This window comes from Budorcas taxicolor, chromosome 1, assembly GCF_023091745.1.
Source record: "Budorcas taxicolor isolate Tak-1 chromosome 1, Takin1.1, whole genome shotgun sequence".
Lineage (NCBI taxonomy): Eukaryota > Metazoa > Chordata > Mammalia > Artiodactyla > Bovidae > Budorcas > Budorcas taxicolor.
In genome coordinates, this window is record NC_068910.1 from 103,166,073 (window position 1) to 103,187,313 (window position 21,241).

The 21,241-nt window shown below is 36.4% G+C and overlaps 1 protein-coding gene across 1 annotated transcript in view; it reads left to right on the top strand.

The window, feature by feature from the left end:
* Positions 1-21,241, top strand: part of NSUN3 (NOP2/Sun RNA methyltransferase 3) — a 60,233-nt gene that overhangs the window by 12,695 nt on the left and 26,297 nt on the right. Inside the window, exons 4-5 of the mRNA XM_052647264.1 lie at positions 6,369-6,523; positions 7,303-7,424. Of these exons, the coding sequence (XP_052503224.1) occupies positions 6,369-6,523; positions 7,303-7,424 (277 nt within the window). The remainder of the gene's footprint in view (positions 1-6,368; positions 6,524-7,302; positions 7,425-21,241) is intronic.

Genomic DNA, 21,241 nt, shown 5'->3' on the forward strand with positions numbered 1-21,241 from the left:
TTCTAGGAGTTTGAAGTATAGAAGAATCTTCCTCTTCTTACATCAAGGGCAATGAGTTACAGGCAGTAGTCCAAGTAAAGTAGCTTTTCATCTAAGAAGGGCTAATGATAATGGTTTACTAAGAAGTACAGATGTCTTCATGCTGATGCTCAAATCCCAAATTAGGTTAGCTACAGTGCTTGAATCTGGAATGCAGATGCCATGCTAAAAAAAGCTTTTATGAGCAAAACTTTAAATGATGGCTGCACTAAATGTGCATTTATCCTCTGAATTTCTTCAGATCAGTACTGGCCTTTATTCTGGGTCAGGAGGCTCACAGCTATGAATAATTAAAAAGCTCATATTTTAGGATGATTAAAAAAAATTAGTCTACTCTCTTGGTCTAGCTGCTCCTACCTGTTAGCATGGTGAGGGACTGTCCAGTGTTTTTTATTGTTCTGTTTTTGTCAGTGGAGGCTTTGTAATGTCCTGGTGTTCACAGAAAAAGAAAAAAAAAAAAAAAACCACCTTTGATTCTAAATAGGAAAGCATTAAAAAGTTAAGAATGACCCAGCCTGATAGAGTGGCTTGATCAACTTTCTTGCTGAGGGTTGACATGAAATTCTCTTTGCTGTCAATAATACCCTTTTTACATCTAGTTAGCTTTTGGTAGTAGAGAACATTAATCAGACTCTTTATTGAATTGCTTTTGCCCTTCTCCCTCTGAGCCTTTTGCACACCCTACAGGTACCATTTTCCCCTTCTTCCTCTTTGCTAATTCTTTTCCATTCCTCAGGTTTTCACTCAGAAATCAGCTTTCCTGGAAAGCCTTCCAAGAACTCCCTGCATTAGATGCATCTTCTTTTTGGAAATAATAACAACAGTGATAAATTTGAGCATGTAGTAGAAAAAAGAAAAAGTAAAGCCGAGATTCCAAATGCTATTCCTGAAAAAGCTCAATGACTTTTTCAAGAATTTGTTAAATTTATCCCCTTTTCTACTTAGATGAGAAAAAAAAATTTTTGGTTTATTTTTGGGAATTTAAGCTTGAAAATTAATTCTTTCTCAATGTAGTGAGTCTGAGTGTGTGTGTGTGTGTGTGTGTGTGTGTGTGTGTGTATGAAACTTGGATTGTAATGCCTTATATTGTATATTTTTTTAAAGTTTAACCAATTCTATTTCAAATAAAATCTGTCTAGACCAAACTGTAATATAGCATAAAGCTGTATTTCAACTGAGAGTTACTTTAAAATGCTGAATTGAGGATCTTGACTTAAGCTACAATTTAATGAAAAGCTGCCCTGATTTTCAGTTTTAGCAATTTAAATATCTTTATTATAATGCCATATTTTACATCAAGTGAGCCACATTTGGTGAGCACATACTATGTGTGAGGCATTGCATGGTAAGTGTAGAGCTCTGAAGGATAGAGAGGTAACTAAGATGTCTGTTTCCTGTGATATGATAAACTGTGTGTTTTAGCCAACTCTCCTGTTGAAAATAACTTAAAAGTATGGGATATAATATTAAAGAAAAGCAAAATCTTTTTAAAGTCTGTCAATGTTCTCCAAATACTCAGTGGCCGAAAGTTAATAGTTTGAGAACCTGGGAGGTAAATTGAGCATTGAAGCTGGGTTTTCACTTGAGAGCACTTTTTTTTTTTTTTTGCTTCACCTGGAAAATTTACTGCTTCATGAACATGTGTGGATAAAAGAAGCCAGAGCCTGCTCAATTAAAGCATCGATTAGGAGATTAACTTGTACAAACCTGAGACTCCAAAATACTTTTCCCTCCAATAAGGTAAACTAGGAAGAAATTGTCCTCTCCAAAGAACTGAAAGGAAGATTGTTTTCAGTTTTAGTGGTAGGGGAGGAGTGGACATACCCTCTGAAACTTTGTAACCAGAGTTAAGCCAGTGTAGACCATTATAGTGAAGTTGCAGAATTATGAAAATAAAAATCTTAATAGCAGTCAGAGAAGACAGTTTACCTTCAAAGGACAACAGTTGGACTGAGGAATGACCTCTTAGTGTAATAATGGAAGCTGGCATTCAGAGGAATGATGTTTTCAATGTGCTAAGAAAAGATGACTGTCAGTCCAGAAATTCATACATCAAAATATCCTTGAAGAGAAAAAGTGAATTAGACTTTTCTTTTAGACAGAGAGCAAGAGTGTAGTTTGTCACCAGCAAGTCTGAAGGAAAAGGAAAAGCCATCCTAGGTGGAAAATGGAAAATACAAAAAGAATTGAAGAAAGAAGAAAGTGAGAAATACATGGGGAAAATCTAACAGTCATTGGATATAGAAGACAATGATAATAACATTTTATACAGTTAAAAAATATAAGCACAAATAAATGCCAATATACAATGCAATAGCATCTTATTTAGGAGGAAATGTTATGAGATTCTTGCATCTTTTAGGAAAAATGGTGTAGATTGACTTATTTTAGGTTTTTCTTTTACATATGCATGTTAAATGCTTTAGGGTTACCACTAAAAAAACAGAAATAGAATATAAGATATTTAAACCAGAAAAAAGAAAAGTGGAATGAAATTTAACTGAACAATGACATAACCAGCTTGATTATAAACCCTCTTACATTTGTGCTCCCTCCTTGCATGATTTACTTCTTTTTATTTCTCACTCTTGCTTCCCTGGGATCATACCATTCTGTGATGTAAACTTTTGTCTTAGGCTGTTTTCTAGTGATTTCAGGCTAAGACAAAAGCTTTCAGCTACCTATCCATAAGCTGCATTAGTGAATCCTCCAAAAACCACTCAAAATAAACAATGTAGACTAAATAAAAAAGAATGTTCTACCTGTACAAATGAAGCTTTCAGGTGATTTTCTATTCCTTTCTGAAACCACTCCCTAAATTGATGCCCTCCTCTGAGTTCAAAATCCTTCAAGCTAGGCTTCAGCACTTTGGGAACAGAGAACTAAAGATGTGCAAGATGGGTTTTGAAGAGGCAGAGAAATCAGAGATCAAATTGCCAACATTTGTTGGATCATGGAGAAAGCAAAGTAGTTCCAGAAATAAATCTGCTTCATTGACTATTTCAAAGCCTTTGACTGTGTGAATCACAACAAACTGTAGAAAATTCTTGAAGAGATGGGAGTATCAGACCACATTACCTGTCTTCTGAGAAACCTGTATGCGAGTCAAGAAACAACAGTTAGAGCTGGACATGGAACAATGGATTGGTTCAAAATTGGGAAAGGAGTATGTCAGCACTGTATAGGGTCACCCTTCTTATTTAACTTATATGCAGAATATATGATACGAAGTGCCAGGCTGGAGGAATCGCAAGCTGGAATCAAGATTGCTGGGAGAAATATCAACAACCTCAGATATACAAATGATACGACTCTAATTGCAGAAAATGAACTAAAAAGCCTCTTGATGGAGGTGAAAGAGGAGACTGAAAAAGCTGGCTTGAAACTCAGCATTCAGAAAACTAAGATCATGGCATCCAGTCCCACCACTTCATGGCAAATAGAAGGGGGAAAATGGGAGCAGTGACAGATTTTATTTTCTTGGGCTCCAAAATCATTGTGAACAATGACTGCAGCCATGAAATGACTCAGTTCTTCGCATCAGGTGGTCAAAGTATTGGAGTTTGAGCTTCAGCATCAGTCCTTCCAATGAATATTCAGGGCTGATTTCCTTTAGGATGGACTGGTTGGATTTCCTTGCAGTTCAAGGGACTCTCAAGAGTCTTCTCCAACACCACAGTTCAGAAGCATATTGTTGTTAATGACAGTTGTGTGAATGCCCCGAAATTGGCAATAGTTGAATAAAAAAGGGCACGTTTTTGTCTGTATACTATTCATTAGCCTTTAAAAGTGATTCGCATCTCTGCTGATTGAGTTGGTGGTATTGCCTTTGAAGTATTGACGTGGAGAGTCAGGAGGCAGAAAAGTGTGTAAATAAAATTCTGTATATGCAGATAATTATATAAGCATATGTATATCAGGTTGATAATATAGGTTCCTTTTGATGGGTGGTTGGGCAGTTGACAGTGGGGAGATAAAGAGTAAGATGGAAAAAAGACACTACAAAAATATATAATTCCATTTATATTGGTTTTATATGTAGGTGTAGACATAAAGAGATATGGTAGGATTATTTAATGAAAATGTTAAATGATGCTTATCTGAAGGCTGAGTTTTAGGTAATTTTTGGTGTTCTTTATACTTTTGTGCATTTGAAAATATGCTTGTCTTTAATGTTATATGAAATTTATGTTACTATAATAAATATATACAAATATTTATAAATATATATTTATAGGAAAAACAAAACAATTTTTTATTAGAGAACAATGTGCTAAATCCCTTCTATTTCTGAGAAGCAGCATGGCATGGTGCTGAAAAGTAGGTAGGCTCTGGAACCAAGGTATCTTGGTTTCCTACTGTGTAAACCTGAGCAAATTACTTAACCTCTCTTTGCCTCAGTTTCCTTATCAGTAAAAGAGAAATGATAATAAAATTATCTACCTGAGGTTTGTGAGGATTAAATATGTTACTACATGTAAAGTCTTAGAACAGTGCCTAGCCCTTAATAGGGACTCAAGATAATAATTACTACTATAAGAAAGTGAAAATTAGTCACTCAGTCATGTCCAACTCTTTATGACTCCATGGACTATAGGCCACCAGGCTCCTCTGTCCATGGAATTCTCCAGACAAGAATACTGCTGGAGTGGGTTGCCATTTCCTTCTCCAGGGGATCTTCCCCACCCAGGGATCAAACCCAGGTTTCACACATTACAGGCAGACTTTACCAACTGAGCCACCAGGGAAGCCACTACTGCTACATGTATTGTTAATAATCATTATGAACATTTCTTGTTACTACTTTTGCAGTTCAATGCTAAAAGAACTGGTGCCAAAAAAAACTGGGCTTCCCTAATGGCTCAGATGGTAAAGAATCTGCCTGCAATGCAGGAGACCCGGGTTCAGTCCCTGGGTTGGGAAGATGCCCTGGAAAAGGGAATGGCAACCCACCACTCCAGTATTCTTGCCTGGAGAATTCCATGGACAGAGGAGCCTGGCGGCCTACAGTCTGTTGGTTCGCAAAGAGTCGGACACAAATGAGCAACTAACACTAACATTATGAACATTTCTTGTTACTCCTTTTGCAGTTCTATGCTAGATATGGGCTTCCTGGTGGCTCAGCTGGTAAAGAATCTGCCTGCAATGCGGGAGACCTGAGTTCGATCCCTGGGTTGGGAAGATCCCCTGGAGAAGGGAACAACTACCTACTCCAGTATTCTTGCCTGGAGAATTCCATGGACAGAGGAGGCTGGCAGGCTACAGTCCCTGGGGTCTCAGAGTCAGACATGACTGAGCGACTAAGCACATCACACATGCTAGATACGTTACCAAACTATCACAGTTAGTCTTTTTTTTTTCTTCCTTCTAGTTTCATTATGAGATACAATGTACATATATATAGTACTGTATAAGTTTAAGGTGTAGCCTTTCATCTTAACAACCACTTCGTAAGGCAGGGGTAGTAAAATTTCTCCTGTATCCTATTAGGGCTTCTGGCAGTGACTGACATAAGACAGGATGACAGGAGTAAAGCATACATGCATTTTTCTCTTGGCCTTGACTCTCTATCTCTGGTGATAAGAATATTCTTTCCTCTTGGTATAGGGAGGGTATGTTTCACATAGGAGTTCATCTCCTGCTTTCAGGAAGAAAAAGATAGGTCACAATGCCCTTCCCACATCTGCTGTTATTCAAGTGCTTTTTACTCAAAATAATCAGTATGCCAAAGCAGCATATTTTGGAGTGGAGTGTTCTAAACTCCTTCACTATTATAGTCCCCATTTTACAGATAAGGAAAGTGAGACTCTGTAGGAGAGCTGAGTCAGGTTTCCGGAGTCTTACCATTCTTAATTTGAGCCTATGCCTTTCTTATCATAAAGCCACTTAACACTTTACATGCTTTTTTCCACATGCCACATACCTTCCTTTATTTAAAATCAAGGTGTTCTGACCTGGAAGGAACTTTATATATCATTTACTCTTAAGAGTGTTAGGAGAGAACTGTGTCTAAGGTATTGGTTGTATAATATATCTTTAGGAATCTATAATTTTCTAAAGGTTTTTACCTTCAGAATTAAATTTGAATGAATAATGGTGAGAGCTTCTGAGAGGCTCTGTAGGTATGACTATGGTAAATGTTTTATGTAGTGTTTGTGAGTGTACTTAAGTCTTTAAACACAAGACAATCATGTTTACCTCTCAGCCCTGTTCCTGTATAATTATGATGAACCAATGTATTTCTGAAGTTTATTTGATCAAAAGCGGAAATTTAACAATTCTATTGTGTTCTTTTTTTTTTTTTAAACTTTTTACTCCTTTATATTTAGGTTATCTTCATTGTAATGAATACGATAGTCTGAGATTGAGGTGGCTGAGGCAGACGTTAGAATCTTTCATCCCACAGCCTTTGGTAAATGTAATTAAAGTGTCTGAATTGGATGGCAGAGAAATGGGAGATGCCCAGCCTGAAACCTTTGACAAGGTACTTTTATTACATTGTGACAGACTGATAGACTCCCAGTGATACTACTGTTATGTTGCTTTGTTGTGGTTATTTCCCATCTGCTTCCAGACATAGCTGGATACAATTTCTCAGTACCCTGGGAAATTCTGATAAAGTGAGCATGGAAGCAGTTTTTATTTGATGGTCAGCATGTTCAAAGGAAGCGGTAACATTGGGATTGGGGATTATTGAATGCTTTTTATTTCCAGGTACCTCAAAGATACTCAGGAAGAGATCAGATATTATCTGAGTCAGTACACAAGCTTGTGCACTGTATTGCTTTAATTCGGTGACATTTCGTATCAGAGTATGACAGTTGAAGAAAAAGACAGCATTTCAGTAAACTGAAATTGAATTATTAGTTCTTAAATATAAATGCTGAGAATTCAGGAATATAGTAACATCTGTTTAAAATGAGTAACTTAAAAAAATAAAATGAAATGGGTAACTTTTATAAAAGTTTTTGCTATAGTCAACAAGAATATGAAATGTTAGTAGACATTAGTAGACTTTTAGTCCTCTCATTCCCCTTTTCCACTGAAAAAAACCTAAATGCTGAAAGTCACAGGAAATTCTTTTGTAAGGTATTAGTGAAGAAATGTTGTAAACAACTTACCAAGGTGTATTTTTAGTTTTAAAATAAATTTACTTATTTAGTTTCTAATTTTTGCCACAATTTATGTAGCTTCCCTGTATACTTTGTGTCTGAGGATATGTTTTCAGTGCATGCTTGCCTTATGTGTCCTTTTTTTCTATAGGTGTTAGTTGATGCTCCATGTTCAAATGATCGAAGTTGGTTGTTCGCTTCTGATTCTCAGAAGGCTGCCTGTAGGATAAGCCAGAGGAGAAATTTGCCTCTTCTACAGATAGAACTCTTAAGGTGAGAGCTATTAATACAAAAGTTTATTTTGGTTTCTAATATAATTTCAGTAGTCATGACAAAACATGACACAGAGCAGTGCCCAAACGGAGAATTTACCATGTAGGTGTCAATAATTAATTCTCTGACGTCTGCACCCAGAAGATTCTGTCTCTTCCTTTTGAGTCTCATGTTGTAATGTCACCTCTGCCCTCCCGCTTAATGAAATCCAGTGTTGCTATGCATTGTCTTTTAAAGGACACAAATGATTTTATTGTGATTTAAAGTTGTTCGGTTATCAGGACCATCCAAAGCATAGGGTTCATCACCCTATTCTTTCACCAGGATGTGAATAGCCGCTCTGTAGGAGTAGCTTTGGACCAGGATTTTTTTTTTTTTCTTTTTTTCAGTAAGGACACATTGTTCTGGGTGAGTAAGAAGTTTTAGTTTGTTGTTAGCACTTATCTCCCATCTAAGACTTTTCTAGAAAGGCATGACCACTGAGAGAGACTTGGTTTCTTCAGAACAGAGCCATTTGGGGACATCCTGCTTTGGTTTCAAAAGAGATTTATATTTATACCCTAATCCGAAGCAATTCCTAGTGTTTAATGCTGAACCAAAATTCTTGGACTATGTTAAATATACCTAAATGATGCTTTATCACTCATTACTTCTTACATGTTGAAGCAGAGTGAGTGACAGTTAATATGCCCTGCTGACAACATACATCACAGCAATGAATATACACCATTTCCTAAGTGTTACAGCCAATACTAATAAATAGTCTTGTTCTTGTACCGGATTATGTCTCAGCTCATTCTGGTCATTCCAGGTACCATCAACCAGCCGGTCCTTAAAACATTTATCATCTTGCAATTAGACTATTTATTTGTATTCTTCCAATGTCAGCCCTTCATTTGCTATAACCCTAAGATATTTTGAGAATTCTTTTCCACCTTTCTCTTGTCTTTGGTTATTAGTTTTGGGATGTTGCATAGATCCAACCATAATAAATCTTTTTTTCTCACCTAAACTCCCTTGATCTGGCTCTTCAGTAAGTTACTCTTGTTATTCCAGACTTTGCTGTTGTTATGCCTGACGCTGTAACAGGCACCAGGTCTTTTGGTGCCTTATTAGCTTTGTTATCTCTAATTTTTTTTTAACCTTTCAGCAGAGAGGCTGCCTGAGAATATCATTTTTCTTCCTTCTCATAAAAAATCCTTCTTTCACTTCTTTTTCTTTCTGTACCATACCACACTTCCTGTTTTATATTCTGTGTACTGCTTTTCCTTCTGTTTTGTCTCAATTCATTATAATGTAACCTCTATTCCCTGTATTCTTCCAAATCTATGCTTATTAAAGTTACTAAACAACCATTAAATTAATTGTTATTTCTCAATTTTAATTTTGTTTGATCTCTTGATAGCATTTTAAAAAATGTGTTTTATTATGCAACTGTTACATGGAAACATTTTCACTGTAAAAATTAAAAAAAAATACAAATGAAGCAAAAGGTCTCCTTGACCAGAGACCCAACAAAATAGCAGCTTTCTTCACAGAGTTGACTATTGGACTTTGGTGTATACTCTTCCAACTCTTTCTGTAGTTTTTCTTATATATGCATAGAGAAATATGTTAAAAAATAACTTGTTATTATGTATGCATTGTTCTAAAACTGGCTACTTCTTGTATTTAACATTCGTTAAAGTCTTTTTCTCATAAATCTATTTTGTTCTCTTCAAGTTCTGTGACATATTCAACAAGGTTAGTCTATAATATTTGAGTTAATTCTCTGTTTTTGGATATTTACATTCTTTTTTACTTCTATAAACTATTCTTTGTCTCATTGGATAAGCAGGATAACATTTTTATTGATTAAATATCAAGAAATGGAATTAAGAACCAGACATTTTAATAGGTACAGATTATTGAATTGTGAATGACTATACCAGTCTGCATTTTCTTTTGTACTTGACTTTGTTGACTACTTGTTCCTTCTTAAAATATTCCTTTCCCTGATTTTTGTGATCATGTGCTTTACTGACTTTTTTCCTACTTATTTTCCTAATTGGCTCTTAATCAGGTCATCTCATAAATTTTGGGTTTCCTTGAGCTGCTGATGTTGGCCCTCTTCTCTGTTTATCTGATGGCTTCAGCTGATACAGGATGCCGTCTCCCAAATACGTGTCTTTCTTCTTAGCCTCACACCTCTATATCCAATCACCTATCAGAGATCACTCTCCTCAGACACATAGAACTGAATTTGCCTAGAGGAACTCATAATTTCGAATGCTCTCCTGTGCCTCTCCTCTGTCAAAATCAACAAAAATCAAATAGAAATCCCATCAACCTGCCTCTTTTCCTCTCCTCTCTATCTCAGTAATAGACCGCTTTGCTGAGATACCATAGCATCATGCATTTGACTAAGTCAGGAATCCATCCCCAAATCCTCTTTCTCTTATACCTAATCAATCACTAAGACATTTCAGTTCTACCTGTTACATATTTCTCAAGCCCATTCACTTCTTTCTGTTCTTAATAGCCTAACCTGAACCCCTGGCAACTGTCACCTAAATCATTGCAATTGGCTTCTTTTGACTGCCCTGCTCACCTCCAGGTATGAGCTTTACTACTTCACTCCCTACAGTAAAGCCGCATCTGATGTGAAACGTAAATCTGATCATGTCATTCTCCTTTTTGAAGTCTGCAGTGGTTCCTCATTACTGTTACGATTTCAAATTCCTTAGTATGATATTCCGGAGAAGGCAGTGGCAACCCACTCCAGTACTCTTGCCTGGAAAATCCCATGGACGGAGGAGCCTGGTAGGCTGCGGTCCATAGGGTCGCTAAAAGTCGGACATGACTGAGCGACTTCACTTTCACTTCTCACTTTTCACTTTCATGTATTGGAGAAGGAAATGGCAACCCACTCCAGTGTTCTTGCCTGGAGAATCCCAGGGACCGGGGAGCCTGGTGGGCTGCCGTCTGTGGGGTCACACAGAGTCGGACACGACTGAAGAGACTTAGCAGCAGCAGCATGATATTCAAGGCCTCTTCTTATTTCATTAACCTTACTATCTCAGGACTCTTCTTGCACTGTGTTCCAGCTGAGCAGTTTCTCAAACTCACCTTGCAGGGTCTCATTTCTGAGGCCTGTGAGTTTCCTGTTTCTTGTGTTGGATTACTAACTCATTCTCCTCTTTCTTTTGGCTAATTTTACTGGGTCTTCAGGGATCAGCTCTGAGGGACTGAAGCCTTACCTGATACCCTAGGACTGGCATTGGTATTCCCTTCATGTCTTTACCTTCATTTAAAAGTTCATCGATTGTCAGTTCTTCTGTTTGACATTTGCCTCATACTTGTTTTTTTTCCAAGACTGTAAGCCCCATGGGAGGAAGGATTGTTTTGTTTTTATTCCCAGTATGTAGTTTGGTATCTGGCATGTAGAAGAGGGAGCGGGGTCAGTAAATAATTGTTTAAAAGCACTAAATTTTGAGGGCTGAATATTTAGAATTTATACATGTAATTAAATTTATAGAAAAATTAATCTGACAAAAATAATCACACAATCATTATTGTGTTACGTGGTAATTAGGCATAAATGTAAAGCAATTCACACGATTTATTTTGATTAGTATTAGTTTTACATAACCCAAGCGTGGTTTTAGTTTGTTTAGAAATGTTTAATACATTTCCCTTGACATCATATAATGTTTTGATCATCATCACAAAGATCATGCATCTTTGTAAACCTTATATCCACACAGCCTTGTTCCACAAAAGCTGAGGCTCTTCTTTATTGTCTGCCCCTCTCTCCCATCGTCTTACTCCTTAAAGGAAATGGCTTCAGCACCACATCAGTTTAGTAACATATTAATAGGCTGCAGAATTGACATAGCAATCACAGTGAATGTTGGTTTTCATGTAATTATACGTGATTGGGAAAGACCATCACATCAGCCCCCTCCCATTCTTTTCCTTGAGCAGCTACTCTGCATTCATTGCCTCTGATGCTGGTCTGCCTGAGAGGTTTCAGAGCCACTTGAAGCAGTTGAAACTCTGAGCCCCTTGGCTTTGTGATTATGATGCTGAAGGGGAAAGAGCGTAATACCAATGCTGTAGTCACAGATAATGGTTCTTGTTCCCTGACATCTACAAATTTGCAGGTTAAAAAGATAAAGAAAAAAATGATAATGCCAGCCATAATCTCTCTTTTATTTCCTGCCCTTGCCTCCAAATAATGAAAAATAACTCTAGTAATTTTCTCATCAAAGATGGCTCTTTTACCACTATGTCACGTACAGTGAAACTTCTTTTCTCCCAAGTCTTCCTCATCTAGTTATTGCTTTACCATCTTTTAATAAAAGGCAGTCATTTTATTCCAATAAGGAATAGGTTTAAATGCAAGCACATGCAAGAGAGTGAATACATTGATGTGTATGAGTTTTAGTCAGAGTTATAAAGGACTGTTACAGATCCTTATTTGCATTTGCAAAGAACAGTTAGAAAGCAAGCAAGCAAACACTGCCTAGCCTGATACTGGAGACAGAAGATGGCACTCAAGAGAGAAAAGAAGTGAGGACAGTTAAGCGGCAAATAAGGAAAGCTTCTTGTTTGTACTGTTTTGTCAAAGATTGGATTTGTATGTTTCTGCATTTGTCTGCTGACAGATACGATGCTCAAAAATATTTTATGCCTTCCGTGGTTATTGTTCACTTACCAGAAATCATTCATATTTACATTAAATAGGCAACATGTATAATATTCAGAATTTTAGCTGTTGAAAACCCAATACTCTATTACTGATTATTCTACAGCCAAACATTAATCTTGCACCTATTGTTTATGAATGTGATACTTCAGTGAAAATCAATATCTTAGTTAAAAGTTTCTTGATGTTAAATTTTTAAAAGGAGTAATATTAGTAGATATGTAGTATTAACAGTTTTTTAGAAATTCTTTTAAAAAATTAATGCATGTATATAATTATACATAATCAAGAAAATAGTAATCTGATTTTTTTTGGCATGAAAAGCTTATTGGGGGAGAATGGCATTGAAACATGTGTACTATCATGTAAGAATCGAAAAAAAAAATAAAACCAAGAGGAAGTAAAAAAAAAAACAAAAAAATAGTCCTCTAGTGTTATAAAACTGGAAAAAAAAAAAGAAAAGAAAAGCTTATTGGAAGGCATAGTGATGGCAGGAAATCCCAAACCATATTAATTCATTGTACACTTATTGAGGACTCTTCAGTTTATCCATACAGAGGTAGAAAATTTAGAATCTTCTATTAAATTCATACAACATGAATATATAAGATATATACAACTCTTGTACATGTTTCATATCATGAGAATGTGGAATGAAGATATAAGGAATAATTAATTGAGTGGACTGAAGCGACTTAGCAGCAGCAGCAGCAGCAGCAGCAGCAGCAAGCCAGTTCTAGTAGTGAAGTGCCATTTGAAAGTATACCTTTATTATCATTTCTCAAAATAATTTCTGAGACTAGTCATTTCAGTAACATACTGTGTATGTGCACACTACATAATAAAATTCTTTTGCCTCATTTTTATTTAACTACATTAAGAAAACAAAATGGGAAAAGATACTGAAAGTGATATAGACATAGTCTTTTTAGAAAGCGCCACATTTGTGCAAAAGAAGTTTACATAATTTTTAGATGCAAAAGCATGAACTGAAGAGTTTGATTTATAACAAAAATATAAGCGTCTTATTGCAGTAATGTATCATGTCACCCATTTCCTCAGAGGAAATCGATCATGTTTAAAATAGTGACCGCTTCTGGTTTTCTTTTCTCACTACTTGACAAGTAAAATCGGATTTGTGAAGTCATTGAAAAAGGAAGCTTAGATTATTTGATAATGTTTTGCAAATTTGTATAAATCATTCAGATAATAGTCCTTAAAAAGTGTTACTTTTGCAGTAAGAGTTGTGTTTTAAAAGAAACATTAAAAAAATCAATAACATCTCTTCTGTCATGCTCTTGAGCTGAGATGAGGGATACCTTGGACTGTGGAGCATGGTCTTCATCATTCATCAACACAGTGACCAATGATACTTGTATATTAGAAGCATAGTCTTTGGGCATCTTGTTCTAACAGAATGGAAGATTTCCAATGCTGCCTCAGCAGTGTGCATATTTTCTTTTTAAAATTTAACTTAGTTAACTTTGCATACTGTCCCTTATATGCTTGGTCATATATTTAGAATCCAGAAAACAAAAGCTATTTTTAATGTTATTGCTACTATTGCTGCTGCTGCTAATTCTCCTTTTCCTTTCCCCTCCTCCTCCTGTTTTCCTCCTTTTTCTTTTTTTTTCTTTAAGTGAGGTGGCAGGAGTCAGAAATTCTGAGATTAAAAATCTGTAACTTGGGCAAAGTACATGTTTCTTTTTAATAAGAGTTTATACATCAAAATATTCAACATTGACTGAAATTGTAAAGGGTTGAGGAAATATCCATAGCTATACTTTCTAGCCATTGTACTTTCAATCATAAAAATATGTTTCAAGGGCAGATTGACAGTGTAAAAGACAATCTTGAAAACAGGGTTTTTGTCAGCATTTATTAAATACCTACTTTGTGTCAGGAGCTTTGCTAGACATGAAGATACTAAAATACATATGAAATGATTCTTGTCTTCAAGATCCTCAGGGAAGTTGTCATCAGATATGGTATAAATTTAGTGATAGAGGGACTAGTTAGGGTGCAGAGGGTACAAAAGGAGGGACACCTAACTTTGCTCAGGTTAAAGATAGGGTGTGGGCATTTTGTAAGATAACATTTTACAAAATAAGCAACAGATAAATATCAATATTTAAACTGAAGATATTTTTCTAATAATTTTTCCTAATCATGAAAGTAATCAAGCCACATAAAGCACTTAGAATGTACAAAGAAATATAAAGAAGAAAATAAGCCATCCATTGAAAGAAGCTATTATTAGTTGGATTTACTTCCTTTGATTGCATATAGTACTTACAATAATGGAAATCATAGTGATATATAATGTGATATCTTTATCACTTATTTCATTAGGAATATTTTATTTATTTTAGTAACAGTTTATATTAAGTAGTCTTTGAAAACATACTCTTCAAATGACTACATCATATAAAATCTCTTCATTCATGCAGGTAGTTAAGAGTATCAAAGATAGCTCTTCCTAATGATAGAATCTCATTAATGCAAGAAATAGTTACAAAAACATATCCTAGTGGAGATGAAAACATCAGTTTTTTTTTTAATGATCCAGGCAAGAGTTTGATAATTCTTTGAGGAAGGGGTTAGCAGCTGGCCTGTGATCCATTTCTCTTTTGATCCAGGGAGATACTTCCACAGAAAGAAGAAGGGAGGTGACCCAGTTAAACACGTTGATAACTGACCTCCTTGGTAAATAGACTAATGAATTTTGCTAAGAGGAGAACTCTTACTTATGGCATACTTTGAACTGAATGTCCCTAGTTAGGATTGCCTGTGGTAAACACAACCTAGAGTCTATAGATTTACGAGGCATGTTTTCCTAGAGGATGTTGTGTAAGCCATTTAACTCCCTAAGGTATACTGGAGATGTGTGACATAACCTAAATGCTCCCCATGTGTGAAGTGACCCGTCAACTTTGCTTATAGAAATCATCTGTTATTCTCAGCTAGAAAACATTCTGAGATAGAAGCAAGACTCAAGCCACATTGGATATCTCTACTTCTTTTGTGCCACTTGATTGCTTATATACTTGTAATTATTTTAGTAAAGCTTGAAGGTAAGATCTCTGGTTCATGAGAATCTGATTAGACAAGAAGGTCCTTTGTGTAGGCTCATCCCCAAACCCCAGCCAGTCATCTCTGATGAAACTAAATTGAGGAACATGACTTAGACCTGAGTCCCAAGTGCAAGGATCTTATTCCAGTCCTACATCTAAGTCTTGGAACTCAGTCAACTCATCCAGCCAACTGTTAGAAAGTAATAGCCCTCTGCCTTATGTCCTCTGCAGGGAAATATGATTAAGAGGATGAAGGGAATTAATTAAGAGATTTCTTAATGTGGAAAAATACTTTATAAGTAGAATAAAAGTTCTTGGCTATAATCTTAAAAAGAGGATGAAGGGATAGGATCCAATGTGCCAGAGCTCAACTAGGTCCAAAAGAACAAGAGAGGTTGGGATGTTCAGGAATTGTGACTTTTTTCCATTTTGCCTTTAACCACTAGTAAAAATAATAAGTGGAGAAACGTCTACTTCTACTTTATTGACTACACCAAAGCCTTTGACTATGTGGATCACAACAAACTATGGAAAATTCTTCAAGAGATGGGAACACCAACCACCTTACCTGCCTCCTGAGGAATCTGTATGCAGGTCATGAAGCAACAGTTAGAACTGGACATGGAACAACAGACTGGTTCCAAATCAGGAAAAGAGTACGTCAAGGCTGTATATTGTCACCCTGCTTATTTAACTTATATGCAGAGTATGTCATGCAAAATACTGGGCTGGATGAAGCACAAGCTGGAATCAAGATTGCTGGGAGAAATATCAATAACCTCAGCTTATGGCAGAAAGCGAAGAAGAACTAAAGAGCCTCTTGATGAAAGTGAAGGAGGAGAGTGAAAAAGTTGGCTTAAAACTCAGAAAACTAAGATCGAGGCATCTGGTCCCATGACTTCGTGGCAAATAGATGCGGAAACAATGGAAACAGTGACAGACTTTATTTTCTTGGGCTCCAAAAATCACTGTAGATGGTGACTGCAGCCATAAAATTAAAAGACGCTTGCTCCTTGGAAGAGAAGCTATGACCAAACTAGGTAGCATATTAAAAAGCAGAGACATTACTTTTCCAACAAAGGTCCATCTAGTCAAAGCTATGGTTTTTCCAGTAGTCATATATGAACATGAGAGTTGGACTATAAAGAAAGCTGAGTGCCAAAGACTTGATGGTTTTGAACTGTGGTGTTGGAGAAGACTCTCGAGAGTCCTTTGGACTGCAAGCGGATCCAACCAGTCCATCCAAAAGGAGATTGGTCCTGAATGTTCATTGGAAGGATAAATGCTGAAGCTGAAACTCCAGTACTTTGACCACCTGATGTGAAGAACTGACTCATTGGAAAAGACCCTGATGCTGGAAAAGATTGAAGTCAGGAGGAGAAGGGGATGACAGAGGATGAGATGGTTGGATGGAATCACCAACTCGATGGACATGAGTTTCAGCAAGCTCTGGGAGTTGATGATGGACAGGGAAACCTGGTGTGCTGTAGTCTGTGGGACTGCAAAGAGTCCAACACGACTGAGTGACTGAACTGAAATGAAAAATAATAATAGATGCCATACATTGACTATATTAGCTATTTCTCCTCTTGTTGTTTGAAGAAGCACACAGATGGAGAGAGTCTTGAATTGTTCACCATACATTGACTATATTAGCTATTTCTCCTCTCCTTGTTTGAAGAGGCACACAGATGGAGAGAGTCTTGAATTGTTCACTCCAGCAAACTTGGGGTTAGATTAGGGGGGCATCTCCTCCTTTATATAAACTTGAGGCAGGATGGTGATAGTTCTTCCCTAACCATTTATTCTTTCTTTAAGTATTCATTGAATACCACGAGAGTACATCATGAGAAACGCTGGGCTGGAAGAAGCACAAGCTGGAATCAAGATTGCCGGGAGAAATATCAATAACCTCAGATATGCAGAGGACACCACCCTTATGGCAGAAAGTGAAGAGGAACTAAAGAGCCTCTTGAAGAAAGTGCAAGAGGAGAGTGAAAAAGTTGGGTTAAGGCTCAACATTCAGAAAACGAAGATCATGGCATCCGGTCCCATCACTTCATGGGAGATAGATGGGGAAACAGTGGAAACAGTGTCAGACTTTATTTTTTGGGCTCCAGAATCTCTGCAGATGGTGACTGCAGCCATGAAATTAAAAGATGCTTACTCCTTGGAAGGAAAGTTATGACCAACCTAGATAGCATATTGAAAAGCAGAGACATTACTTTGCCGACTAAGGTCCGTCTCGTCAAGGCTATGGTTTCTCCAGTGGTCCTGTATGGATGTGAGAGTTGGACTGTGCAGAAAGCTGAGCGCCGAAGAATTGATGCTTTTGAACTGTGGTGTTGGAGAAGACTCTTGAGAGTCCCTTGGACTGCAAGGAGATCCAACCAGTCCATTCTAAAGGAGATCAGTCCTGGGTGTTCATTGGAAGGACTGATGCTGAGACTGAAACTCCAATACTTTGGCCGCCTCATGCGAAGGGTTGACTCATTGGAAAAGACTTTGATGCTGGGAGGGATTGGGTGCAGGAGGAGAAGGGGACAACAGAGGAGGAGACGGCTAGATGGCATGACCGACTCGATGGACATGTGTTTGAGTGAACTCCAGGAGTTGGTGATGGACAGGGAGGCCTGGCGTGCTGCTATTCATGGGGTCGCAAAAAGTTGGACACGACTGAGTGACTGAACTGACTGACTGACCACGAGGTACCAGTGGTAAACAGGGAAAATGCAAACCTTGTTTGACTTGGCTGCATTTGTTGTTGTGAGTAATTAACTGTCCATCATTTCTAATTCAAGAGTTTCATGTCTTCTGCCAACAGCCATGAAACTTGATGGGCTTACTTTTTAGTTTGCACGCAGGGTGAAATATCAGCCCCTTCATAGTTTTTGACGTTGTAGTACAAATGTCTTCTCCCATGTTGTCGCTTGCCCTTTTTCTCTTTTGGAGTTTTATGTTTTTGTCTTTTACAGAAAGATGTTATTACTTTTTATGTAATTTATTATATCTATGTCTCAAGTTTCTATAAAAGAGATCTCCCCCTAACCTACCCACAAGGTAGCAGGTAGGCCGTTTTCTGGGTGAACAATTCAGGTTGTCTCCACCTATGTACTTGAGCCTCTTGAAACAAGGAGAGAAGCAGCTAATGCAGTCAGTGAATGGTATCTCTTTTCTTCATGATGGGATATGATTTGTGCCTACATATTAGGATACAAATACTATGGTAATTAAGTTAATGTAGCACTAGCTTGAGGATCAGTAAAGCAATTAAGTAGAATAAAGTTTGGTCCATGTTAATGTGGACACTTGATTTATGACAGAGGTCAAATTCAGAGTACTAGAAAAAGGACAGACTTACTAACCAGGACACAAAGACAGCATTAACCATAGGGAAGAGCTGTCGCCATCCTTGCCTCAAGTTTCTGTAAAGATTGCTTGGCTATTTGGGTTCTCATACACCTTTCTTATATATTTTAGAGTCAGCTTGTCAAGTTTCCTGAAAAACTTGTTGGGATTCTGTTTGGGATTATGTTTTGTAGTCTGTTAGTTGCTTAGTCATGTCCAGCTCTTTGTGACTCCCGAGGAGCCTGCTAGACCCTGGAGCCTGCTAGACTTCTCTGTTCATAGAGTTCTCCAGGAGAGAATACTGGAATGGGTGGCCATTTCCTTCTCTGGGGGATCTTCCCGACCCAGGGACAGAACCTGGGTCTCCTGTGTCACAGGCATGTTCTTTGCTGTCTGAGCCACCGTCTATGAAATTCCACAGTGTGTGTTTTCATATTTTCGTGGCCTGTTGTTTCATTTCTCTGGAATTTCATACTCTGGATGTTCCTTAGAAACATACATTTTTTTAAATTTGTAGGCCTTATTTTACCGTCATTGGCTTTAATTTGGGGATTACATTAAGTCTACTAAAATTTGTAGAATATAGACATTTTCTATTATTTAACAATATTGGTAAATTTATTAAGTCTAAAAATTTGTCTTTAGATTCTTTTGGATTTTCAACAAAATTTACACCATTATGTATTGTGTAGAAATATATATATATATATATATATATATATATATATATATATATAAAATTTTTCTAGAATCTATATGGTAATATTTTGCTTAGGATTTTTCTATTTATTTCATAAGTGAGACTACCTATAATTTTTTATTCTTAAAATAGTATTAGAGTTTGGAATCAAGGGTATACTAGCCACATAAAATGAATTGAATAGTGGGCTCATTTATATACTCTGGAATAGTTTATGTAACATTGCAATTATTTTTTTTATCCATGTATGTTTGGCAGAATCTCCAATTGAAGCCATATGGGCCTGGAGTTTCCTTTGTGGGATGAATTTTGAATGTTGATAGAGTTTCTTTAATGGTTATAAGACTCTTTAAGTTTTTTCTTTCTTCCTGAATCAGTTCCATGAGTTTGGGGGTTTTGTTTTTGTTTGTGTTTTTAGTAATTTTCCCATTTCATCCAAGTCTGTAAACTTACTGACATAGAACTATGCACAATATCTCCTTGTTATCTTTTTAATATTTGTAGGATTTATAATGATGTCTTCTTTTTATTTTTGTTAATCAGTCTTTCCTGAGGTTTGTTAAATTTTTATCAGGATCCAGTAGTCAAAACATTGTTCATCTTTTTTATTGTAATTCTGTTTTCTATTTCCAAACATATGGAGATTTTCTGGCTGCCTTTCTTATTATTTTCTTATTTCTATTATGATAAGGAAGCATATGTTATATCTGCTCTCTGAAATTTATTTTGACTTGCTTTAGGTCAATTTTTATGAATATTTTATGGTGCTTTGAGAAGAATGTGAATTTTATATTTCTTTATTAGTACAGTGTTCTATACTATTCATTCAGTGACATGTTCATTTCAATAAAATGAATATTCATTCAGTGAAATTTGTTAATTTTGTTATTCAGATCTTTTATGGTGTTACTTAAAAAAAAAAATAACCCTGATTCTTCAGTCAGTTACTGAATGAGATGTGTATAATTTGAATTTGTACATTTTTCCTTGTAGCTCAGTCAAGTTGCACTTTATATATTTGCTTATATAAAGTTGCACTTTATATATTTGCTTATATAAAGTTGCACTTTATATATTTGCTACATGTTATTGTAGCATACAAGTTTTGTTTTGTTAGTGGTTTCCCTACTAACTTTAGAACCCTTAGGGGTCACCCTATTTGGGCTATTACAAAGTGGGGTTCTATTCTCCCTACTTAGTCTTCAGCTGGATAGTGCATGCTCAGTTGTGTCCAACTCTTTGTGACTCCATGGAGTGTAGCCTGCCAGGCTCCTCTGTCCATGGAGTTCTCCAGTCAAAAGTAGGGAGTGAGTTGCCATGCCCTCCTCCAAGTCAGTTAGACAGTACTGCTTCTATTTGTTTTACTGATTTGTGCTTCTGAATGATATTTAATTTGAATAGCTTATTCTATGACTTAACTGTTAATAGTGGGGAGCTCCTAAAGTATTTTTAATACTGGAGTGACATGATTACATTTATATTAGAATTATTAATTCCATATAGTAGATGGATACAAGGGTGCAAACACAAAGGAAAGTTAATTAGGAAGTTGTTGAAATTTTCAAGGTGACTAATGATTATCAGTGGGTTATGTTAGGACACAAAGGTATTCAAAATAAGTGATACTTAAGCATTTCATTAACTCATCATAGTTGATTCAGTTTGTAAAATATCACTGTTAACAAGAATTTATTTTTTATTGATAACTTGAAAAGCCTCTAATGGATATCAAACAAAATAAAGCTGAACAAATAAGTTTAGTATAAGTATATGATAAGTATTTGACAATGGGAGCACATAAATTTTTCTATTTAAAAAATGTAAGCTTTTTTCTCAAGATTTCTAAATAGGGATTGAAAAGTATGGCTGAGGATGACCTGGCTATTTTTGACTTGGGAGGAGGTGCTTCTTTGTCATTTGAGTATTCCTGTCATTTGGTGGTCTGCGTTATTTTCGCCTCTGCTGAATCTTTTGAATCTTCTTTCTGCTGGGAACAATGATTTTT